The sequence below is a fragment of the Natrix helvetica genome, assembly GCF_964273705.1.
Source record: "Natrix helvetica genome assembly, chromosome: 2".
Taxonomy (NCBI): domain Eukaryota; kingdom Metazoa; phylum Chordata; class Lepidosauria; order Squamata; family Natricidae; genus Natrix; species Natrix helvetica.
In genome coordinates this window covers 22,803,163-22,829,426 of record NC_138552.1, presented here as the reverse complement: position 1 = coordinate 22,829,426, position 26,264 = coordinate 22,803,163, and the positions used below count along the sequence as shown (strand labels likewise).

The 26,264-nt window shown below is 41.8% G+C and overlaps 1 protein-coding gene across 1 annotated transcript in view; it reads left to right on the top strand.

Moving 5' to 3' along the window:
• Window positions 1-26,264, top strand: part of LOC309386091 (complement component C6-like) — a 64,552-nt gene that overhangs the window by 17,212 nt on the left and 21,076 nt on the right. The window contains exons 4-11 of the mRNA XM_081941096.1: window positions 2,409-2,553; window positions 4,128-4,269; window positions 5,290-5,428; window positions 6,568-6,768; window positions 11,325-11,565; window positions 14,288-14,410; window positions 21,054-21,220; window positions 25,472-25,697. Of these exons, the coding sequence (XP_081797222.1) occupies window positions 2,409-2,553; window positions 4,128-4,269; window positions 5,290-5,428; window positions 6,568-6,768; window positions 11,325-11,565; window positions 14,288-14,410; window positions 21,054-21,220; window positions 25,472-25,697 (1,384 nt within the window). The remainder of the gene's footprint in view (window positions 1-2,408; window positions 2,554-4,127; window positions 4,270-5,289; window positions 5,429-6,567; window positions 6,769-11,324; window positions 11,566-14,287; window positions 14,411-21,053; window positions 21,221-25,471; window positions 25,698-26,264) is intronic.

Sequence of the window (26,264 nt, the reverse complement as noted above, 5' to 3'; positions counted from 1 at the left end):
TCTTTGATTAGCATGTCAAGGTATGGAGTGGTCTGAACCTGATCTATTCCCGTTATGGCCAGACCCAGGGCTTCAAACCATTCCAAACCTAACAAACTGGGCCTGGGACCCTTGACTACAATAAGAGAAAGTCTCTTATGATATTGTTTAAAGGACACTCTACAGAAAAAATTTCCCAGCACTGGAATGGGATTTCCCTGAAAATCCCTCAACTTTAATGGGCACGGTTTCAATCTCGCTTGGGAGATATCTGGCACAAGTCTCTTAATGCCTGCCCACAATATTATAGACACAGCTGAGCCAATGTCTACCTCCATCTGACAGGGTTTGCCCTCCAGTCTAACGGTGAGGAATATTTTCCCTCTCGGGGTATGGACAATCTGATCTACTTCAGATTCATCTCTGTCCTCACTGACTGCAAAACAGGAATCCTGCTTCCTGAACCCTGCGTTCCTACCAAAACTGGAGGGTTTGTTGAAACCCTGGCTGGTGCTGGGAGAGTTCCCTTTTAAAGCACTTGCGCAAGGTGCAGCTGCCCTACAAACCCTTGCTAAATGGCCCCTTTTTCCACAACGGAGGCAGGACGCATTTTTAAAACGGCAGTCCGCTCTATCGTGCCTACCCCCACACCCTGGGCAATTTGTTCGGGACATGGCTTTACCCTGCCGACCTTTGGATTGCTCACCCCTTAGGCGATGTACTTCGTCATTCCCAGTGGCCCCGGTGTCATCAATAATGTTGTCATAGTGCACCTCAGTAGTCTTATCTGTGGGTTGTGGTTTGGAGAATCTCTGGATTTCCTCTGTAGATTTCGTTGACAGCTCTACCGCCCTGGTTTCATCCAGGCCTGTCTGTAAGTCAAGTTCAGGTTTGGCCAGCAGGTGGCATTGTATACGGAGGTCTCTAACACCCCCCACAATCTGGTCTGTCAGGGCTTCATCTAAGTCTTTGAATCTACAATGAACAGCTGCGGCTCGTAAAGCAGCTACATAGTCATTTATTGTCTCTCCCTCAAGCTGAACCCTTCTATAAAAGGCAAATCTGCATGTTGTGTGGGACAGCGCTGGGGCGTAATGATTTTTTAATTTGGACATTAAAACATCCCAGGTCACATCGTGGATGGAGTGCGGGGCAACCAGGGTCTCCGCAAGATTAAACATCTCCGTACTACATAAATTTAGGAAACATGCCTTTTTCCACTGTTCAGTTAGGTCTGTTGGCTTCTAAAAAAACACTCAAAACGGGAAATATAGGAGCCCCAAGTCTCTGCGGTCACGTTAAAAGTGGCTAGTGTGTTCATTGAGGCCATCTCTGAGGTAACTTCTTTCTTCGTCAATTAACCAGAGGCAGTCTTCGTAAGCAAGTGACTCACTCGACCTCTCGTGTGACTTAGCTAGTAGGTTAGTGACTTTTCACAGCTCTTTCTGGGCTCCGCCTATTAATCCCACCCTCATCGCCAATGTTCTAGCTGGGAGAACACAGGTGGACAAACGGAGGCGAGTCAGGACTTAACAAATGCTAACAGTTTTATTGCTAACAGGTTGCCAAACGCAGCACTTCACGTTTCTCATGTCTCAGCTAACTGGCAACAGCTGAGCCCTGTTTGACAGCCCTTTATATATGCCGGCTGTCAAACATTCAACCAATCAGCATCGAGCACAGCGCCCCCTAGCGAAACGGACCAGAGGGAAAACTATGATATATAACATTTCCCATTTGCAGAGCTGGGATGGTCTTGGCCTGCGTGTGATGCATCTTGCCCATGGACCGCCAGTTTGACACCCCAGCAATAGATGAACAGATGCTGCTAGTAGGGCCATTGTTGTGTTTTCTTGATCCAGTTCAGTCTTGCAAGTACCCATTGTCTTAGGAACCAGGAATTAAATGGTTGCAGATGTGGACTGGGCATATTTTATTCTCATCCCCAAAATGTAAATAACACTGGACGTCTCCATAATCCAATCCAGAACAGCAAGTAATCTGTTTTCCCATGAAATACTCAGATTTTGCAGATGGGTTTGGGAAGGAAGAGGAAAATAGACCAAATGTCTATTTGACATGCAGCCATCTGAGATCTGAGATGGCTACTTCTCAAACAGACATCGGGTCTTATTTCCTTCTTCCTTCCCAATCACCTTTCCAAATCACCATCGTCTGGACTAACATTTTGGTCTCCAGGAGAGATGGGATGGTCAGGGCAGTTCATGACTATTAGCTCCTTAACCAGCTAAAGTTAGGTGCCTCCATGACCTTTTATCCAAGTACTAATCAAGTCCAATCCTGTATGAGATAAGATATTTATTTTGAGCCAAGTTGTATGGTAATATCAACTGCTTCATTTCCTTCTGTAAAAGTACTTGGAGAAAACACTCTCTGCCCCACTTATTTATTATCCTTCTGTTTTTCAGTTTCGTACCAGATCCTTCACCCAACTAGCTCAGTTTAAAGGTCAACCATGCAATGAACCTTTGGTGGAATCACGGCCGTGTTTTCCCACAAAACTTTGCAACATGGAGGAAACAAACTGCGGCAACAAATTCCATTGTGAAAATGGTAACTTGGTAGTCTATTCCTTTTATGATTTTGATGCATTGAAAATAAAAATAATATAAATACAAATAATACTGTTAGGTAAACTCCCCGTTAAGAGAGAGAGTGTGCAGAGAAGCGTAATGAGAGTGGTATGGAAGAACACACAAACCAGCATACAGAGACACTGCAGTTTAAATAGGTTTTTACTTTCGTGGAAAATAGAGGTATTCAGAGTTCAATTTACACACAGTTCAGTCGGTCAGTTATCATCGAACACAGTCCGGTATCATATAATCAATTTAGCACACAACATCGCTAACAGTAGCAAAACTCACAGTAACTCATGATACATCTAACAAGCAGTATTCACCGATCAGCATCTAACAAACAGAGAGCTAACAGTCATTCTGGCTCCATCTTATGGCTGCTTGAGGTAACAGCAACCAATCACATTACAGCAGTACTTAAAGCTACAGTACTACCATCATGGTTTATATATTGCCGACCCAACTGTTAGCTTACATTCCTAACAAATACGCTTTTTAAAAAGATAATAAAAGTGTAGTTTATTTTAAAAGACACATTCAAGAAAACGAAAGACCTTACGTTAGCAGTTCAACAACAATTGTGATGAAAAAATATAATGAAAACTGAATCAGAAAACCTGGCAAGAAAGTAAATGCTGGTTATTCAAAGAACAGGAGAAGACTGTTGAACATTTGGTATGTGGCTATAATAGGATTATTCAGAGTATTTGGAACTAACCATAGTGATTTGTTGGACTGTTACTAAGAATTACAACTTACAAACAGCAGTTGCTGGAGACAGAAGGTTCAATGGAAAGAACTAGAAAAAATAGATGTAAAGATTTTCAAATATAGCTGGAGTGAATGGTGAAAATGAAAGCAATAATGTGCTGGTTGGTACAGTTGGATATGTATCAATAGGTCTGGAAAAATATTTAAGGCACAATTCCATAGAAATGGAGAGAATCTCAACTTATCAATTACAAAACGTCTCATTATTTGGATCAGCACATACATATATGGTAATATCTTACCATCTCACCATAATTTTATCAGATCCAGTCAGAAGTATCTTATAGACTAAGTGTAAATAGGAACAACAATAATAATTAATAGTAATAAAGATATCATTGGATAATCATCTATCAGAAACCATCTCTCCCTACCCCCCACAAACATTCTATGTATTTTCAATGATAGTTGTGGAGTTATCCCAATTTTACTGGCCCTCGGAATCTAACCTATATTAACAAAAAGGCTACATATGCAGAATATTTATTTCCTGTATAATAATATAAACCTTTGTGGAAGCATTCATTCCTTATAGAGTCGTTTATCTGCTTTTCTTGAAAAAATATGGCTTCTAACTCTCTCTCTCTCTCTCTTTCTTCTTCTTCTTCTTCTTCTTCTTCTTCTTCTTCTTCTTCTTCTTCTTCTTCTTCTTCTTCTTCTTCTTCTTCTTCCTTCTCCTCCTCCTCCTCCTCCTCCTCCTCCTCCTCCTCCTCCTCCTCCTCCTCCTCCTCCTCCTCCTCCTCCTCCTCCTCCTTCTCCTCCTTCTGTTGGCAAAAGGTCGCTGCATTAGCCAGAAGTTAAAGTGCAATGGAGAAAACGATTGTGAGGACAATTCAGATGAAAGGAACTGTCCACGTGTGCGACCCATGTGTGCTAGAAAACATGAGAGCATTCCTGGTGTGGGCCTAATGAGCCAGGGGTAAGCCATGCTTGAAGTGCTCAAGAAAAAGAGGAACAAGAAGCAATAATTCAAAGGAATTAAAGGCATAAGCTATGAAAAAGAAAAAAAAACACAACTAGTTTAAAGTTGTGTTTAAACTAGTTCATTATATGGCTCCATGCTTTCCTGACCTTGCAAATCATCCGGGGTTCCTCCACATCCATACACGGCTGCAAATGTTACCGTTTATTCCATAGTTATACATTAAGATGTTCAATTTCATTTAGAACCAGTTATCTGAGAACGGAAGAAGAGAGATTGCAGACAGACAATGAGGAAAGAACTTAGACAGATAAGAACATGGAAAAAAGGAGGATCTAGTCTAGCTTTTTTTTAATAGCTCAGTGGCTCAGTGACTAAGACACTGAGCTTGTCGATCAGAAAGGTTGGCAGTTTGACAGTTCAAATCCCTAGCACCGAGTGAGCTCCCATTACTTGTCCCAGCTTCTGCCAACCTAGCAGTTCGAAAGCATGTAAAAATGCAAGTAGAAAAATAGGAACTACCTTTGGTGGGAAGGTAATAGTATTCAATGCACCTTCGGCATTTAGTCATGCTGGCCATATGACCACGGAGACGTCTTCGGACAGCGCTGGATCTTTGGCTTTGAAACAGAGATGAGCACCGTCTCCTAGAGTAGAGAACATCTAGCACATATGTGCGAGGGGATCCTTACCTTTACCTTTAGTCTAGCTTTATCAAACTTGATGCCCTTTGGACTACAGCTCCCATCAGCCTTAGACAATGGGGCAAGTATGGTTAGGTATGATAGGAGTTGTAATCCAAGTATCTGCATGTCACAGTAATCATATAAGTTATTGATGATTTTAATGAATCGGCTTTTGGCCTGTTTGCTCTGTTACCATATAAGATGTGTTTTTTTTTATTCTTCAGCAAAACACCAGCTTGAGCAGAAATCCCTCCCCTACTATGAATAATTAAGGAACTAATCCAGGGTGCTTCCCATGACCAGATGCAAAATTTCTATTGTTTTCCCTTAGATATCATATTCTGGCAGGAACACATCGAGGTGAAGTTCTCCAAAATTCTTTTAATGGAGGCACCTGCAGACTTGTGAAGACCAGTGACTTGAGGAAAACATATCGTCTTCCTGCAAACTTAGAGTCTGTTTTCTTCCAGGTAACTATCCAAAGATATTAAGCATGTTGGCTGTAATCGTGGATTTTACTCATCAACAACTTACATTTATATATACAAATGCTTTACAATATGAGTCCTAGGAGCATCTGCAGGATCTGGTCAAAAGAGTCAAGGAGAGTCTGTAGGACTTAGTCAAAAGAATAACTGTGACAGTGCCATGGAAACTCTTCTTGTTTTTAATTTGCATCGAGCACATAAACTTAGCAAACTCAGATGGCATTTTCAGATATCTTTTATCTGTTACTAAATTAAGAAGAGCAAATTCTTGCCCAAGAAGTCAAAGTCTTCTCTCTCTCTCTTGCTCTTCTGTGTGCATCCAAACAGCTACAGGCAACTTCCAGACCTTAGGCTGGTAGCTCTCCATCTTACTTTGTGTGACTCCACCTATCTTCAGAAATCATGGGTGAGGGACATTCAATAAGAGAGATCTGCCCTTGTACTGGGAGCCTCTGGGAAACAGAATGGGGAAAAAAGGAATGAGTTGTCTACAAGGAGGGAGAGAAAATGGAACTAGAGAAAGGAGGTTACAATCATGCCAAGCTCTACCTCAGCTTGAGCGGTGTGCAGCCAAGCAGGTAATGAAAAATGTCAGCTCTTTGAAGTAGGCCAGATCAAGAAACTGACAATTATGTTTATTGCTAAATTATTGTTATGGTCTGTCAAATCCATCACTGCTCTTTTCAAGGACAAAAAGGTCAAGATGGAGCTGTTCTGTGTCTCCTCACACTTCATAATTTCTCAGAGTTGGGCAACCTTCAACATCTGAATGGCTTCCCTTCAGATACTGTGGGTGCCCCATCGCTGGAGGCTTTCAAGAAGTAGCTGCACAGCCATTTGTCTGAAATGGTATCCTGCTTGAGCAGCGGGTTGGACTAGATGACCTCCAAGGTCCCATCCAACTCTGTCATTCTATGTTCTAGCCACCCCACATTTCTCACCTCTTCCTTAAGACCAAAGCTAAAGTTCTCCACAAAAGACACTTTTTAAAAAAAGTAATGCAGTTGTGGGAATTAGAAATTCCAGCTATGGGGACTAGTATCCACTTCTGTCATTGCCCCTTAAGAAATAGAATTCAGTCCTTTCTCAAACCGGGTTTCTGTAATTACATCTCTCCATAGGTAGTGAATGAAGAAGATGAGGTGATTTCGGAATATTACAATGACTTAATTCCCTTTGAAAGCCATACTTCTGATAGTGGCTCTTCCTCTAGCTCAAGCAAAAGACGATCTGGGATCCCAGTCCTGTTCTCCAAGAAGACAAAAGTCCGCGTCACGTCCTCTTACTCCTTCAAGGAAGCAATACAAGCTTCAAAGAAAAAGGTATCGCTGTTTGCATTCTAGCTTTCGACTCCATCTGCAGAAGCCGATAAATGAGAGACCAGGAAAAGTCACTTGTTCATTAGCCCGCTCACTCAGAAAACATTTCTGTATTGAATTGCCTTCTGCATGGGGCGTGAGTGGCAAATGTTATCGCATGCCTGAAATGTCAATGCCGATTGTTTTTAAATTGCAAGAAAAGGCTGTTGAGTTTGCGTGACAAAGTGCAGGGGAAAAGAACCATTATTTTTCTTGCCCAGGTTATTCATTTCTGCTTTAAAAATGAATGTAAACTATTTCAAAAGGAGAAACATTTCTGTTTTCTAGTGGATGACATCTGGCCTCTCAAATGCAGGACCTCTTTGGATTTGTAGCCAAATAAGATAGATCTCCTTTTGTACAGTGATTACCAATGCCCACTAGAGGCTGATCATCATATAGCACGGGTGTCAAACTCGCCGTCTCACACTGATGATGTCATGTGATATATCGCGACATTTTTGCCTTCATGGAGCCGGGGTGGGCGTGGCTGGCGCGTGATGCCTCTGGCCTAAGGGCCACCAGTTTGATACCTTTGACAGACATTCAGTGGAAAAAACACAGCACTCGTAAAATTTAAAGATGCCATTCTGTCCTGCAATCGGGATATGAGTAGGTAGTTGTGTGGCCAAAAATGACTGCCCCATGTATTTCCTGGAAATCTGCAAGAAAAAAAATGATCCAAGAAGAACTTATCCAAATCAGAAGTAGTGCCTTTGGTGAAGCAAGATACAGATGGTCCTCAACTTATGACTTTCATATGAGGCACCTGTATACAGGTAGTCTTCAAATTGCGACCACAATTGAACCCCAAATTTCTGTTGCTAAGCGAGACAATTATTAAGTGACTTTTGCTCCATTTTGCAGCACCCCCATGGTCATGTGGTTAAAATACGGATGCTTGGCAACTGACCCATAGTTATGACCGTTGCAGTGTCCCAGGGTCGTGTGTGATCACTTTTTGCGATCTTCTGACGAGCAAAGTCAAGGGGGAAAACAGATTCACTTCACAACCGTGTCATTAACTTAACAACTGCAGTGATTCATTTAACAACTATGGCAAGAAAGGTCATAAAATGGAGCAAAACTCACATAGCAACTGTCTTGCTTAGCAACAGAAATCTTGGACTCAATTGGAGTTGTAAGTCGAGGTCTATCTGTATTGTTATCTCAGGGAGGTTCATGTAACAACTATGGCAAGAAACGTCGTAAAATGGGCCAAAATTCACTTAACAACTGTCTCGCTTAACAACATAAATTTGGGGCTCAACTGTGGTTGTAAGTCGAGGACAACATGCATATAGATGCCTCCTTTGAAATTAAGGGACTTGATAGAATCCTTTGGTTAAAATTTCCATCTTCCTTCCCATAAAGTCTCTCCATGCTGGACATGGCACAGCATTTCTTCTTTTGTCTTAATATTTATGTATGGGCAAATGCAGTAGGAATCCTCAGTGACTAAAAGCATATGCATATTACTTTCCAGCAGTGACGTGCGGTGAGGTTTATGGCTGGTGAGGCACTGACACAGTGGTGGGTTTCAATTTTTTTTAGACTTGTGGACTTCAACTCCCAGAATTCCACAGCCAGGCATGCTCAGTTCCGATTTAAAGTGACAGCATTTGTTTTTCTCCTTTGTGAAAGAAGTTTGCTTCTTTCTTTTTCTTTTTCTTCTCCCTTCCCCTCCTTCCTCCCTCTCTCCCTCCCTCCCCCCTCTCTCAAACACACAGACAGACAGAAGTTGGATTGGACTATCTCTCCTACCACCTTCCCTCTCTCTCACTCACTCTCTCTCAAACACACACACACATACACACAGAAAGTTGGATTGGAGGGAACAGCATAAGTGAGGAGACCACAGGAGGAGGCAGGAAGCCAGTCAAAGAGCCATACTGGAGCACACACACTTTCCCCCAGCCCCGGAAGGATCCAGCACAGCTTCACTGATTACAGGTTTGAAAAGGCAATGTGGCTCTGCCTGCAATCAAACTACACCCCAGGGAGAGCACAAGCGAGCCAGAGTCCTTCCCTCCAGCCTTTGCGCAAAGCCCCGCACCAGGAGGATGAAGTTTGAATTCCTCCCCCTCCCTCCAACCCACACATACCTTTTCCAGCTGTTTCAGAGAGGATTTCAACTCTGCTCTTGCCTCGGGTCTTCTGAAGAAGCCCCCGCCCAAATGAGTGCCTTCTATTATGAGGCAGAAGAACTGCATGCCTCTCCTACATCAGGAATTTTTAGGCTTTTAACCCTTGCTTAACTCTGCTCGAATGATCATAACACGCCTAAAGTCAGACTAGGTGAGGCATGCAGTTCTCCTGCCTCATAGTAGAGGGCACTTTTTTAGAGGCTTTTTTAAACAGTTAAGCAGAGTCATCGACGGTGAGGCAGCAACTAGCGCAGCCTGACCTCAGCTCTCGCCTTTTTCCTTTTACATTTTTTTTTCTTTTCATGATGACAGTGGTGAGGTTGTGCCTCCCCTGCCTCCTCTGACTGCACGTCACTGCTTTCCAGAATGTTTATTTTAAACAAATATGCTTAATGGCATTTGTTCCATTCAAAGTCTGTATTCCTTTTTCCAAGGAAGGCAAATAAAAGCATGAGTTCTAATACCCTTTTCAATTATAAGAACTGCTTTTATTACTGCAGAAGTTATTAACAACAAGAATAACATCCATATTTCATGCAGGAGTGTGGCTAAGAATTACAAATTGAATAAGTATTAATAAAACCTACGCAAGTTATATGAGAGGACTGGATGTCCATGAACAAATATTATTTAAAACTTTAGGTTTAAAAAAAAAGATTAAAATCTACCATTCAACGAAGCAGAGATTTTAAAAGGGAGCTGATAATTTTTCTCTAGCTTGGAGTGCCATTTTATTTATCTATTTTATTTCATACCGAAAGGCTTCAATGATGTCACAGGTCGAAGCACAACTAATATGTAAACATCTTTTTTTGGTTTCTGGGGATTTTCAGGATAGCTTAAAACAGTGGTGGGCAACCTTTTTTTTCAACTGAGCCAAATCTCGCCAAAACCACGATTGAAATTTATTTTGAGAGCCACATTTTTAAAACCGAAAATACATAGGATGGTACACTGTTTTTAGTTTCAATAAACTCTGTCATTTGAAGCACGCAAGTCTTAAAGCTGTCAAGTTACAAGATCCTTGCATCCCTAACCCTTTAGGAAAAAAAACCCAAGGGGTCTTCAAACCTGACAGCTTGAAGACTTGAGGACTTCAACTCCCAGAATTCTGAGAATTGAAGTCCACCAAGGGCATCAATCATATTAGCCCAGGGATCTGCAAAATTGGCTCTTAAGACTGGTGGACTTCAACTCCCAGAATTCTGAGAGTTGAAGTCCACCAAGGGCATCAGTCATATTAGCCCAGGCAGGGATCTGCAAAATTGGCTCTTAAGACTGGTGGACTTCAACTCCCAGAATTCTGAGAATTGAAGTCCACCAGTCTTAAAACAACCACCTTCGCAGACCTCTGTGTTAGCCCAAAGCCTGGCGCTGGGCGGGCCTTGCTCCCTCATTGGTGGAGCCCCAAGAAGCGAGGAGGGAGAAAAAGAGACGGAGGCAAGGAGCTTCTCCCCCCCCCCGCAAAAATCTTATCAGGGAGCCGGGGGGCAGTAGCAAATTAGCTGATCACGCGGCGTGATCGGCTAATTTGCTACTGCCCGCCCGGCTCCCCGGTTAGATTTTTGCTGGGAGGAGGCGGGGGGGAAGCTCCTTAGCCTCCGTTTCTTTTTCTGCCTCCTCGCTTCTCGTCCCCGCCCGACTTCAGGATCCTCCCTAATCATTGTGGGTCGAAAAGAAAAAAGGGAAAGGGGCGCTTGTTTTGAAGTGCCCAAGAGGAGGGAGGGGAGCGGGCACCCAGCACACAGAAGAGCCACATTAAAGTGTGTAAAGAGCCGCATGTGGCTCGCGGCTTGCCGACCACTGGCTTAAAACATGATAGCCCATGATGCCATCCTGATGTATCTGTTTTGGAACTTAATTGATCAAATAAAAGAAATATATTGTATTTCCCCAGACATAGCATGTGCATATGTTTGTATCAGAGATAGTATTCTATCGGTTCAGAACGGTTCGCCTGAATTAGTAGCGGAAATCGCGGCTGGCCCGGCCCACATGCCCCGGCTCTACAGCATCCCATTTAGGCCCCCTTTTCACCAAAAGCACGCGCTCACATTTGCGAACGTATAGGGAAGGTAAGTGAATACCACCCCTGGCTTGTGTGCATGTGCGCATGCATTTAGGGGCCACAGAAATGGATCCAGGACTATGTGCTACCTAGATACAAATTGCTGACTTAAAGTTTCTCATTAACAAGCTCATTAAAAAAATATGGGTGAGGATATTTATTTGGTCGGCTGTAACAGTTGATAAACAGATTCTAATTTTGGTTCGATAAAACCATAATCATTACCGATCATTGCATATCATGGATCTAGGAAAAGACATTTTAATTATCAACCGAAATCCATGTTTTCTCTTCTTCATTTTTAGGAGTCCAGATTTATTAGGATCCATAAAGTCATAGCGGTATCCAACTTCACCATGAAGGAATCAGACTTGGAGCCATCTACGGTGTTCTTAGAGGCACTTAATAGCTTGCCCCTGGAGTACAACTATCCCCTTTACAGCCGGATATTTGACGATTTTGGCACACATTACTATTCCTCTGGGTCACTGGGAGGCAGATACGACCTCCTTTATCAGTACAGTGCTGAAGAGCTGAGAAATTCAGGTATATGGTCCTTAGCAAAAGAAGATGGGGGCCCATTACTGGGCCAGTATGTAACTAAATTGGGAATGGAAAAGTTGCCTTATCCTTTCACTTTCTATAATAATAATATTTAATGCTTCTAGACCGCCCCCTCTCCCAAAAGGGACTCGCTATGCCTTGTGTTCTCCAAATCTGGATGTGTTTTTCAGACTTTGGTGGAAATGTACCTTTGGTTCCCTTCTCTTTTAATCCTCTCAGAATAACAGAGTTGGAAGGGACCAGATTTGGAGAACACAAGGCATAGAAAAATGGAAGGCATGTGAAATGATAGCATCTGTGAGGGGTCCTTGGTGGTCTCTGATCTAGCTTGTTTTCTTGCAGAAATTTCATTATAGCTGACCAGTTGCTATAAGGCTATAAACCAAGATGTTGAAATGAGGATGAGTCAGCAGGGTTATTGCCACTTTAAGAAGTTGTATATATAAGGGAGGCCATGTGAGGGCATCTCTCTCTCTCCTCGTATCTCTCTCTCCTTGTGTATCTCCATATAGATATAAGATTGATTGCATGCCTGGTATTTGCCTAATGTGTGTGTGTGTCTTGTATATAAATCACTGTTTAAAGACAAAACCTCTGTGTATGTATTTTGCTCCTGGGTTGTTTCAAAATAGTAGTCACGCTGTGCGCACTCTGACAGGTTATGGGCCCAGTACAGAGAGAAGGCCAGAGTGACTAGCGAGACCAGAGAGAAGAGAAATCCAGTGTGAGTTTGCACCAGAACCAGTGGAGTTGTGCAACGTGGTTTGATAGTGGTTAGAGGGGTGTGAAAGAAAGCAGGCAAAATGGCCTCTGTTGGATAATGGGAAGAGGTTTCTTGGTGTCTCGGCTGAATGAGACAAACTACCTCTCCTGGAGTGTAAAGATGGAGATGTATCTACGAAGGGAAGAGTTGTGGACAATAGTTACTGATCCAACAGCAGTCCTGGAGGATGGGGACCCTGACACATTACATGGACTAGATACAGAGGTGGGATGCTCCCAGTTCGGCCGAACCAGTAGTGGCATTCTGCAGCAGGCTTTACCCACCCGCTCGATGCTTCTGGGCATGCGCAGAAACAGCGTGCGTGCACACACGAACCGGTAGCACCGGGATTTGCAACCCACCTCTGACTAGATAGTATCATCAGTACTAGTTACCTGGTTGGATAATAAAACTGCTGCAAGAAAGGAGACCACTTGAAAAGGCAGATTTACACGACTGCCTCACAGAGTGATCCTACTGTGATAGAGAAATGCTCCAGTCTTAGAGACCGTGAGGACCCCAAACCAAACTGATGAGCAGAAATAAACAGAAAGAAATGTCTTCTCCATTTCTTGGTTATTTTTTTGTCTTTTACTATATTAAAATAATCACTGCAAATGAACAGCAAATGGCACGAGAAGCTTCTTATTAATGTACCACTAAGAATGAAATGATGCATCCTACTTTTTCATCATTAAAAATATACACTGCGTAAGAGTAAAATACATTAAAACAAATGTGCACCATTTGCAGCAATTGACAAGCAACTAATTAAACCCAAAATAATAATTCTATTAAAAGTTGCTTAGAAGATGTAAGGTTCCAGCAGTTTTCCCCCAGCCACTGACATGCCAAAGAGAGTGAGACTCGAGACGAGGCTTGCAAAAAGTATCAGCTATTATTTATGGCCATAGCAAAAGCTGGGTGACAAAACTATATCCAAAACAAAAAGCAAATGCATGAAAGGAATAGCCACACCCTGGAGGAGAGGCTCGGAGCATTACATACATTTTAAGCAAATAGAAACAAAGTTTACCCAATCAGAGGCAAACATTCGTTACCTACACGATCTTTAAAGTGTTTTTTTGTTCAAGCTCCTGTCTCTGTCTACTTTATCTGTGGAGTATTCCTATAGCCCTGTGTAGAGGGTGGCTGCCCCCCTTTGCCAAGTTGTTTTTTTGGCAGAATGCTTTAAGGCAGGGGTGTCCAAACTTGGGAACTTTAAGATTTGTGGACTTCAACTCCCAGAATTCCCCAGCCAGCGTGGCTGGCTGGGGAATTCTGGGAGTTGAAGTCCACAAGTCTTAAAGTTCCCAAGTTTGGACACCCCTGCTTTAAGGATTTGTGAGCCAGGAAAACTCCCTAGTTTGGTTCTTTTATCTATGCAGCCTGCTATTCCCGTGTAACAATTTCTTCTTCTAGCTTGGTTCCTTTATCTATGGGACCTCATATCCCCATGTAACAATTTCTTCTACCAGCTTTCAAAAATGTGCCTAGCTTTGAAGCCAAGAATAGAAGCAAGACACAGCAGTGAGATAACATTCGCAGTCCAGTATTAAGGTTACAATTTGCTAGGCTAGAAAACAACTAATTTCTGACAGTATAGAATAATATAAGCAGAAGCAAATATAGATTCATATTGATTCATATACTCCTTCAAAAACATATACAAGAAATGTCCAACCAAACCAGAAAAGTAAAACCACCCCAAATTAAGAAAAAGATGCATGTACAGATATAATTAAGAAGAATATGTCCTTTGAGTCTACAGCTCTTCCTATTGTAAATGGAATGGCCATTTTAATTTTTCAGCCTCGCTTCCTTATATGTCAAATGCATATAATTTAGATGAAGGGGGAGGGGGAGGGGAAGGAAGAAGAAAGCAGGAATGCTCATTTTTTAAATGCTAAAATATTCTGGAAATAACTTTCATTTCTTAAGGTTTAACGGAGGCAGCATCACAAGAGTGCGTTCGGACAGAAACAACCAGGCGTATCTTGTGGAGAAAAAAGAAGAAAGTGAGAATAGACTGTACAAGCAACAGAATGGCTGCTCGTCATGAAGGTGATGATCAAGGAAACATAGGGTCACACAGAGTTACAATTTCAGTCCAAGAGCTTCCAATGATAAATTAAAAAGAATCTTAATACCACTAGGATTTACTCAAACATTCTAGTTGGCCTCCTGCACCAAGGTGGTTGTGGGGTTGCCCTTCCTGGGCTCTGGAGGCTTTTCCTGAGCCTCCGGGAGGGTGAAAACGGTCTCCCCAGGCTTTGGAGGCTCCCTGGAGCCCAGAAACAAGCCCGTTTCCAGCCTTCTGGAACTTCCAAAAGCCCCATTTTTCTCCTCCCTGGGCTCCAGAGATTTTTCTTGAACCTCCGGGAGGGCAAAAATGGCCTCCTCCGGGCTTCGTAGGCTCCCCGGAGGCCTGTTTTTTGCCCTCCCTGGGCTGCAGAGGTTTTCCTCAAGCCTCCAGGGCGGCAAAAACAACTCCCTCGGGCTCCGGAGGCTTCCTGGAGACCAGAAATGGGCCCATTTGTAATGTAAAATGAAAAAAACTCTATTCTAGGATCTGCAAACATTATGTAAATTTTTTTTTTATTAAAAATGTTTAATAAATTTTACAATTATCACCCCCTTACCCTTCCCTCTTCCCATCCTCCCTCCCCCTGACCTCCCAGAACAAAATACAGGGTATAAACATTTAATAACCATACGCTAACATAAGTTAACTAATTTTAACATGTTACTATTCTTGTGCTTTAACTTCCCCTTTATTAAGCTAACTTTGAATAAATTGTAACATTCCTTATGCCTTCATTCATAAGCTAACTGAAATTTTTAGTCCGGTATTTGTTTTGAATATAGTCAATCCATCTTCTCCAGTTCAGCTTGTACTTCTCATTTGAATGGTCCTTCAGATATGCTGAAATTTTGGCCATCTCTGCTAAGTTTACTACTTTTAACGTCCATTCTTGGATAGTGGGCAACTCTTCCTTCTTCCAGGATTGCGCCACCAATAATCTTGCTGCTGTCGTTAGGTTCAAGATCAAATTAGTCTCTATAATAGTACAATCTGAAACTATGCCTAACAAAAAAAACTGGGGTGTGAACTTTATCCTCTTTTTCAAAATATTTTGAATAACCCACCATACTTTTATCCAAAATGCTTTGACTTTTTTACAAGTCCACCAAATATGGTAATACGTGGCATTAACACAATCACATCTCCAACATTTAGATTGTAGATTCTGATACATACAGGCTAGACTTTTTGGATCTAAATGCCATCTGTACAGCATCTTGTAGAAATTCTCTCTCAAGTTCTGAGCTTGTGTAAACTTTACATTTCTTACCCAAATCTCTTCCTATGTTTCCATCACTATTGGCTCTTCAAAATTTTGTGCCCATTTTATCATACAATCTTTAACTAATTCTGTTTCTGAGTCTATTTCTATCAATACATTATACAACCTTTTTATGTGCATTTGACCCTGGTCCCTGATTTGTTTTATCAAGTTATCCTCATTTTGGATAATACCGGATTTCTGGTCTTTTTTCCATCTAGCCTGTAGCTGACCATACTGAAACCAGGTTTGAATTACCCTTTCGTCTCTTAATGCATTCAAAGATTTTAACTGTAGTACACCTCTATCCATACTAAGAAGTTCTGCATATGTAGTTACATCTTGTTTTTGTTCTATACTTATGTTCTCTACAGCGTGTCTCCACACCCCACACATGGGTATCTTGTCGTTTAGCCTATATTGATATTTTTTCCAGACACGCAGTAAGGCATTCCTTAAAATATGACTTTTAAAGATCTTGTCGACCTTCTTGTCATATATTAAATAAGCATGCCAGCCATATACCAAATCATAACCCTCAATATTCAATATTCTATCCTCTGTTAGGTTAATCCAATCGCTGATTGTTGTTAAAACTGCTGCTTCATAGTATAATTTTAAGTTGGGCATTTTTAAGCCTCCTCTTTCACATATGTCTTGCATTATTTTAAGTTTTATTCTCAGTTTCTTTCCTGCCCAAACAAAATTGTTAATACCTTTCTGCCATTCTTCCAAATTTGCGTCTTTTTTAAGTATTGGTATCATTTGAAAAAAGAATAGAAACTTTGGCAAAACATTCATTTTAACTGCAGCTATCCTTCCCAACAAAGACAATTGTAATTTTTCCCATTTATTCATTTCTATCTGTATTTTATGCCAAAGTGGTTCATAATTGTACTTATATAATTTCCCATTTGAAGTTGTAATATAAATTCCTAAATATTTAACCTTTTTTACTATCTCACATCCTGGTACTCTTTCTAATTCTTTTTTTTTTTTTTTTTGGGTTCGTAGTCATATTTTTAGCTATCATCTTTGTCTTCCCTAGATTTATTTTGAACCCAGATACTTGACCATATTGATTAATTATATTCATTAAACCTATAACTGATTCCCCCGGCTGGGTTAAAGTTACAAGTCATCCGCAAATGCTCTTACTCTATATTCGTAGTGCCTAATCTTAATTCCTTGTAGTTCATCTGACCCACGTATTCTGTTCAATAACAATTCCAGGGTTAAAATAAACAATAATGGAGAGAAGGGACACCCCTGTCTTGTTCCTTTTTCAAGTTTAAAAGATTCTGTTAAGCCTCCATTAACTATAATTTGTGCTGTCTGTTTCTGGTATATTGCTTTGATAGTTTGCATGAAATGCTCTCTGAACTGCATCTTTTGTAGTATTTTTATTAAAAATTGCCAATTGACTTGGTCGAATGCTTTCTCCACATCTAAGAATAAAAGCACTGCCGGGACTTGATTATACTTTCCCAAATATTCCATTATATTAATGATTTGTCTTACATTACTTTTCATTTGCCTTCCCTGTATAAAACCAGACTGATCATTGTGAATAGTTTGTTGCACAATTGGCATTAACCTGTTTACCAATATTTTAGCAAAGATTTTATAGTCTGTATTAAGTAATGAAATAGGCCTGCAGTTTTTTGGCTGGGTAGGATCCTGATCTTCTTTTGGAATCAATGAAATAAAAGCTGTTTTCCAAGATGGTGGGACCCTGCCTTTCATTTGGATTTTATTAAATAGTTCCCTAAGAGGTTCCATCATTTCTAGTTGTAACTTTTTATAATAAACTGCTGTCAAGCCATCTGTGCCAGGAGCTTTGCCGATTTTTAACTGCTTAATTGCCAGGAAGATTTCCTCTGTAGTTACAAGTTGATTCAATCTTCCCCTTTGCTCATCTGTAAGTATAGGAATTTTCTCTTTCTCCAAATATCAGTCTATGTCTGACTCTTGTATTTTGTCACCAGCATACAATCTGGTGTAAAATTCTAAAAAAGTCTTTTAAATCATATCCTGTTGAAAAACTTCTTTCCCTTTATATTCTACTTTCTCTATATTGCAGGATCTTTGTTTTTTCCTTAACATATATGCTAACCATCGACCTGGTTTATTGGCATTGCAAAAAGTGTATTACTGCCCTCTCAATAAAGTAATTATCTCTTTTGTCTTCTTATCATCTGGTTTAGACATTAACTCCTGCTCTTTTTTTAAATCTCTTCCTCTTATTCCCTTTGTTTCTCCCTTTGTCTGTGCCTATGAACATTATTCAGATTTATTAAAACACCTCTCATGTATGCTTTACTTGCGTCCCAAACCATTTCCATAGATATCCCTTTATGCATATTAAGAGCAAAATATTCTTTCAGTAGTTTTTTACATTCCGTAACATTTTTCTCATCTCTAAATAGATTTTCATTTAATCTCCAAGACCTCCTGGGTCGGTCTCCATATTCAACCCAGACCGGGTTGTGGTCTGTTAAAGTTCTCGGGCATATCTTAGTCTTCTTTACCCTGGAAAAAAATCATCTGTAATTAGTATAAAATCAATTCTGGAAAGGGATTGGTGCCTATCAGAAAAGAAAGTGAAATCCCATTCTTTAACATTCCGTTCTCTCCAGATATCTCTCAATTCAAAGTCATCCATCATATCAAAAAAGGATTTAGATAATCTTGTTTGTGTTTGGGTATTTTGCAAAAGCCTCTTCTTGTCTTGAACAGGATCCAGTACTCCATTCCAATCGCCCAGTAAAACGCAGGATCTGTAACCCCATTGTGTTAATTTGGTGTGAAGCAAATTATAAAAATTTTCTTGTTGTTGATTGGGAGCGTATATTCCTGTTAAGAGTATTTTCTTTCCTTCTATTAATAGTTCAATTGCAATATATCTACCTTGAGGATCTGCTTCAATTAATTCAGCCTTTAAGTCTTTTCTTAAATATATGACTATACTGTTTTTCTTCTCCGGAGCAGATGCTACGAAATGCGATCCCAGTCTTGCGTTCATCAAGTATTTCTGATCCTGTGTTCTAATGTGTGTTTCTTGTAAGCAAATTACATCATTTTTAAATTGTTTCAAGTAGTGAAGTATTTTTTTCTTTTTTATGGTGACTTTAAACCATTGACATTCCATGTTAGAAATTTAATTGTCATCTTTAGCACACTGAAGCTTCTTAAGAGCTGCCTGGAAATCTTGCTGGGATCTTAATACCACTAGGATTTACTCAAACATTCCTGTGCCTCCGTTAATTTCCTGTTATCCTTCAGGAGGAGATATCTAAAACTAGCAATAGCAATAGCTTTATATATATCACTTCATAGTGCTTTACAGCCAGGGGTGGGCTTCAAAAATTTTAGCAGCGCGTTCCTTGCCTAACCAGGTGGGCTGGGTGGGTGTGCCGTGGTAGGCATGCCCTAGTTGGCCTCCTGCACCAAGGTGGTTGTGGGGTTGCCCTTCCTGGGCTCCGGAGGCTTTTCCTGAGCCTCCGGGAGGGTGAAAACGGTCTCCCCAGGCTTTGGAGGCTCCCTGGAGCCCAGAAACAAGCCCGTTTCCAGCCTTCTGGAACTTCCAAAAGCCCCATTTTTCTCCTCCCTGGGCTCCAGAGATTTTTGTTGAGCCTCCGGGAGGGCAAAAATGGCCTCCTCCGGGCTTCGTAGGCTCCCCGGAGGCCTGTTTTTTGCCCTCCCTGGGCTGCGGAGGTTTTCCTCAAGCCTCCAGGGGGGCAAAAACGACTCCCTCGGGCTCCAGAGGCTTCCTGGAGACCAGAAATGGGCCCATTTGTAATGTAAAATGAAAAAGCTCTATTCCAGGATCTGCAAACATTATGTAAATTTTAATGAATTCCATTGGGAGTCTATAACATGAGATTTCCTAAAGATAGAAACTCGCCCCACAGCTTCTAGTGCTCATACTCTGCTCCTCTTTTCGGAAATTCGACCAGATGCATTCAAAATGTTTGAGGGCTAGAAACATCTTGTGAAAAGGGGGGGAAGGATGTTTATTTGGGGGCCATCTGTTAAACTCTGCAAAGGAGGGTATTGAATACATACAGCACTTTATTAATAGTTCTTAGTGAGGCCACAGCTGTTGTTTCAAGGTGTTGGTGTGGCTGTCGAGGAAGCTTGATGGCATAATATATCCTGCTTTTTTTGATGCCTTTAAGGGATAAATCCACTCAAAAAATGCACAAAGGACATAGTTAGGTGAAGACGATTTTCTTTGATTCTTCTTGGTTTCCAAGAGTGGCTTTGACAAAATATATTTTTTATTTTTTAAAAAAATCCACATATACACAATAACAAAGACATACCCTACATTTATACATCACACCGGAACTTCATGTTCCTTCTTTTAGCAATTATCAATGGGTGTATCTTTACATACACTATTTTACCTCTCAATACATTTCTACTCAATTTCCACATTTTTAACCCTCTTATTTCCTTTTCTTTCACTTATCAATCTGTATTTGGCTATTTACATCAAACAAAGTTTATTATTATTATTATTCTAGTATGACAGTTCTTTTAGCTTTGTAACTCTTATTTTTCTTGAACTGGCATTACTATTTTGTTTCTATCCTCCAACCACCTATACCATTTTTCCAGGGATGGGTTCTTGATCCCATTGCAACTGGTACGGTGCAATGGGGCCAGGCGTCCACCACATGCACACGTGCAGCAGGCGTGCAGTGCATGCATGCATACTTACCGCCCGCGATGGTCCACGAGGCTGTAGATGCTTGGCGGAGTGTGGTGCAGGAGCCATACGATCCGTGCTCGTAAGCCCCAATCGGCTCAAATATGGGTAAGGAGTGGGCTCTCCAGAGCACCATACTGGAACAGTACCTGGTGCTCTCAGCAGGCACTGGTACACCTATACTAGGGCATACCGGTTGTATCCCACTACTGCATTTTCCCCTTGCTAAGTAATACTCCGTTTCTTCCTTTCCTTAATTTCCTTGGTTACCTTGTCCATCTCAGTGCATTCTAGAATTTTTTGTATTATTTCATCCTCATTTGGTATCGTTTTATTTTTCCACCTCTGCCCAAATGCTATTCTAGCCGCTGTGATAATATGTAAAATTAAATATAAGGTCCCTTTGTTATATTTTGGCACATAGATGGCGTAATACATCCTGCCTTTTATGGTGCACCAATGAATAAATCCACTCAAAAAATGCACCAAAGGACAAAGTTAGGTGAAGATGCTTTACTTTAATTCTTCCTGGTTTCTAAAAGTGGCTTTGACAAAATATTTTCTGTTTCGACTTCTGGTGGTTGCTACAAAATTACTTGCTTATGTTGCTGCTACAATCATAGGCGTTAATTCTGTCTCCCAGGTTCATTTCTGCAATCCTCAGAGAAGTCCATATCCTTCACCAAAGGTGGAAGATCCCAGTTTGCTGCAGCTCTTGCCTGGGAAAGGAAAGGAGCTTTTCCTGAGGACACCGTCTTTACCGATTGGCTGGAATCGATGAAGGACAATCCAACTGTGATTGACTTTGAGGTAGCGATAAAGGAGAATCTTTGTAGCTCAGGGTTGAAATGAGGGGGTCCTTGCTGCTCTCTGAGCTTGGTTGTTTTCTTACAGATGTTTCATTACCCAAACTAGGCAGCAATAGCACTTATACTTATATCCCGCTTTACAGTGCTTTGCAACCCTCTCTAAGCGATTTACAGAATCAGCATATTTCCCCCAACAGTCTGGGTCCGCATTTTACCAACCTGGGAAGGATGGAAGGCTGAGTTAACCTTGATCCGGTCAGAATCGAACTCCTGGAGTGAGCAGTGAATTAGCCTGCAGTACTGCATTATAACCACAGCTGTCTCTCAGAGTGGCCTTCCATTTGTTTATGAATGGAAGCCTTGAATCTTCTAAGAAAAGTGGCAACATGAAAAGCATTTGTTAGCCACCTGTGAATATCAGGAATACAAAATGAGATATTACTAATCAAACTGCAATAACAATGTAGGTAGTCCTTGTAGGAGCCACAGGGGTACAGTGATTAGAGTGCAGTACTGCAGGCAATTTCTGCAGACTGCCGGCTGTCTGCAATTTGGCAGATCGAATCTCACCAGCTGAAGGTTGACTCAGCCTTCCATCCTTCCGAGGTGGGTAAAATGAGGACCCAGATTGTTGAGGGCAATAGGCCGACTCTGTAAACCGCTTAGAGAGGGCTGTAAAGCACTGTGAAGCGGTATATAAGTCTAAGTGCTAGTGCTATTGACATAGACCAGACCAGAATGGAGTCTGCCCATTATGACCATATGTCTTGATGGTAACAAAAGGGTCAGCCCCAAACCAGCTTTGTACCATTGGCCTTTGTGCAGGAAACAGGATTGGCAGTGTCTGAAAATAAACCTGCTTGTATGCAGCAGTCGTTAAGTGAATACCACTGCCATTAAGCTAAGTGATGGTTTGCAATGGGCACAATTTTCAGCAAAATTGTTATACAACACAGTCATGTGACTCTGGGACACTGCAAATGGCCATAAAGGCTGCCATCTTTCTGAGTGCCCAAAGTTCAGTCATATGATTTTGGAAAGGCCTGACTGTTGCATCCTCAAAACTGGATTATAAATCCTCTTTTTCGGTTTGGTTGGTCAAGTAGGTGCTAAGCGCCTGGTCATAACTGCAATGAACAGCCTGGTAGAGTTTTGCCATTCAAGACCTCCCATGGCATTTCCGCATCCACCCCCCTACCAGAACAGCCAAGGAGCATTATATAGTCCTTGAGCATGTTCAACATTATTTGGGCTGTTTTGGAGACCTCACAGTTTTTTCTTCTAGACCAGTGATGGTCAACCTTTTCAGCACCGACTGCCAAAACTGGAGTGGCGCGCATGCGTGCTCACACACACCGGAGCATCAGAACCCGGAAGAGAGCAGTTGGCTGGTGCGCATGCATGTGGCGGCCAGCTGCTCTTTCGGGTTCCACCTTGCGCATGAGTGCTGGAGAGCTGGTCTTCAGATTTCCGGTGCTCTGACACGCACGAAGATCAGCTGGCCAGTGCACATGCCAATGCCGGAAACCAGAAGGACAGCTGGTGATGCATGCCCACCTCAGCACATGTGCCATAGGTTTGTCATCACGGTTCTACACATTTCTGCATTTCCAGCAGCTGTGGTTTTTCCTCACGTTCATTAGCACTTCTGTCTGAGATCATAGTGGTTGGTTCCTAGCTCTGAAGCAGTGGTGGGCTCCTTGAAGACTTGCGTGCTTCAAATGCCAGAGTTTCTGAGCCAACATTTTGGTTGCTAAGCAAGAGGATTGTTAAGTGAGTTTCACCACATTTTACAATGGCTGGCAAGCCACTCCCACCCAGTCACATGGCTGGCAAGCCACTCCCACAAAACAGGCCACACTTACAGAAGAGGTTCTAAAAAATTTGAAACCCACCACTGCTCTGAAGACAAAAAATCTAGGAAAATGACTATAGATTTCTAGTTCCTTTAAAAGGTTTGGGGGGGAAATGCAGTTCCCTGGTCACAGACCTGCTGTTTTATAGATATAATAGAAAAGAAGAAATTGAAGCCAATAGGAGAACAAGGAATTTCAGGCATCAATTTCCATAAAGTTTTACAAAACGGAACCAATGAGAGATTTAAAGCTTCTAGCCTTTCCTCACTGTCAGTAGATACAGAATTACATTTCTTTGACTGCAATTGCTGTCAGGGAAACGAAGAGAAACACAGAGGAGGGAAAATGTAAATAGATTCATTGCATTGCAACCTTTGATAGCTAGGTGGTTTTGTGCTCTGACGTGGGTCAACAGCTAGGGCATTTATTGTTCCCCTCCCCATTAAGTTCATTCACCATTTAAATAAAGGACACAAATACCATGCTTTAGAAATCAAGACAAACCTGACCTCATGAGGTTAAATAATTAGCCAACATTGCAGGAGATTGCAAGGTGGGGAATCCCCAGAACTTAAAAAGCTTGCCAACTTCTGTGATATAATATAATCTCAGAAAGCAGGACATGCAAATGTATTCTTTGGAAATGTCAGCATTAGACATTGAACCAGGAAGTTATTTCTGACAAATCTTTTAATTTGAATATCTAATAGAGCCACAATACATTTGGAAGTAATGTATCTTGTAACTTATGTGCCTGCTGGACATAATATTGTTGGAGGGTGTGCCAAGGACACATCTTATGCATTTCTAATTATCTGTAGGATGATAGGGTTTCTTTAAAAAAAATTTAAAAATGGTATTCGTGGCGTAAACAAATGGTTCAACTCAAATTTTTCTTTCATTTCAAGTAGTAGCAGGCTTATTTTCAGACACTGATACTCCTATTTCCTGCACAAAGGCCAATTGTACAAAGCTGATTTGTGGCCTATCCAGTGGTGGGTTGCAGGCTGTACGCCCCAGTACAGGTGTACCGGAGTCTGCCTGGAGCACCGGACACCGTTCTGGTACGGTGCTCCAGAGGGCCCACCCGCCCACCCGAGCTCCTTACCGGTCTTTTAAGTCTTCGGTGTTTCCACGTACCGGTTGAAACGGGATCCAGATCCCACCACTGGGCCTATCCCAGGTGGCAACAATTTGACACTTGTTATAGACATATTGGACTAAAACGTCCAGAATGGCCACCCAGCCTATTCAACTATGTCATGTGTCAATTATAGTCAAATATGGTTGCTTCCAGGGGTGGGCTGCAACCAGTTTAACAACTAGTTCGGTGATCGTGCACTTTTCTTGCGTACCAGTGGTGGGTTCCTACCACTTCGGGCCAGTTCGGCTGAACCAGTACTAGTTTGGCAGCCTGGGTCACTAGAACCAGCAGCGACCCAGGCCTGCCACGCCCCCAAACTGGTTCTCTGGGCAGCGCCATAGATGCCACCATCTTGTTTTTTGCTTCTGCGCATGTGCAGAACAATTTTTATTGTACTGTGTATGGGCGCGCAGCACGCATCAAGCACGTGCGGGTGTGAAGCACCCTTGAGCAAACCAGCAGTAGTGACTGCTGGAACCCACCCCTGGTGTGTACACATGCTATGTGTGCATGCCTAATGCGCTTGCACACAGCGTTCAAAATACAGCAATTTGAAGCTTAGCTGCTTACTTCCTAAGGCAGCTCCTGTAAGTAGAATAGTGGAGGTGCAGAAATCAGCTGGGCTACGCAAATCAGCTGTGCCAGAAAGAAGGACAGGATAGGGCAGGGGCAGGTGGCAGGGCCAGCTACCGGTTCACCCAAACCAATCCGAACTGGCAGCAGCCCACACTGGTTTTTTTTCCTTTTACCAAATAGTCAACAAAATCTTTAGCCTTGGCAAGAGGAATGCCAGTTAACTGTCTTCACCATCAACTGGATTGTGTTTCAAGGTCCAGGCTAGAAGAGGCGTTAATCATTGACTGGGCAATTCTAGGAGTTGAAGTCCACACATCTTCAAGTTGCCAAGATTGAGAAACACTAGCCTAAAGAGCATCGGGCTCTGAGACTCATTTTGATATTAAGTATAAAGTAAGTAAATCTCTGGTGGCTGGAATTGCAAATCCAGAGTAAGGAAAGGGCCTCAACTGCATAGGATTGATTAAAGTGAAAGGGAAGTCGTGGCACACATGCCCCATTTAGGTATTTGCATGATGATGAGGTCTGACTCAAGTGATGTCATCATGCAAGAGTCCCTTTCCTTCTTGCAAATCCCCTTGAATTGTTTAGACTTTGCCTGTGAACAGATGCTTGCAGATTAAAACTGTGGTAGAGTTTTATGGCTCTATTGATGTCCCCCTCTTCTGTTTATTAGCTGACTTCCATTCTGGAGCTGGTGAAGAACATCCCCTGTGCAGCAACTAAGCGTAGCAATCTCAGAAGAGCTCTTTCTGAGTATGCAGCACAGTTTGACCCATGCCAATGTGCTCCATGCCCCAACAATGGCAAGGTAGTGCTGTCTGGAACAGAATGCTTGTGTGTGTGCCGGGCTGGGACTTATGGCGATAACTGTGAAATACGGACACCAGATTATCATTCAGGTATGTGAGTTAATAGAGTAAGAATGCAACTATTTCATTACCTACAGCTTTCTTAACCTTCTAGATTTCGGCATGAAATGTGTCTCCAGGCTGCTTCAACTTTTTGCAAACCTGTTTCCCCCTCTCCCCTTCCTTAGAATTCCTCCTGCTCATATATTAGCCCCTAGGTAAGTTAGCAAGGATGAAACCGAGTGGAGATAATTAGGAATAAATAGGCCGGAACTATTTTCTTTTAAGCAAGCTAAAGAGAACAAACTCTCCTTTTCTTCAACAGGGAATGAACAATTTGGCAAACATTAAGCTGCTTTAGAGTGTGCATTTTCCTCCCTTGCATTAAGTAGTTAAATCCCCCTTTCTTCAACTATATATCATCTTTCTTTCTTTCTTTCTTTCTTTCTTTCTTTCTTTCTTTCTTTCTTTCCTTCCTTCCTTCTTTCTTTCCTTCCTTCTTTCTTTCCTTCCCTCCTTCCTTCCTTCCTTCTTTCTTTCTTTCCTTCCTTCCTTCTTTCCTTCTTTTTTTCCTTCCTTTCTTCCTTCCTCTTAAAAGAGGAAGGACAACTGCCTTAT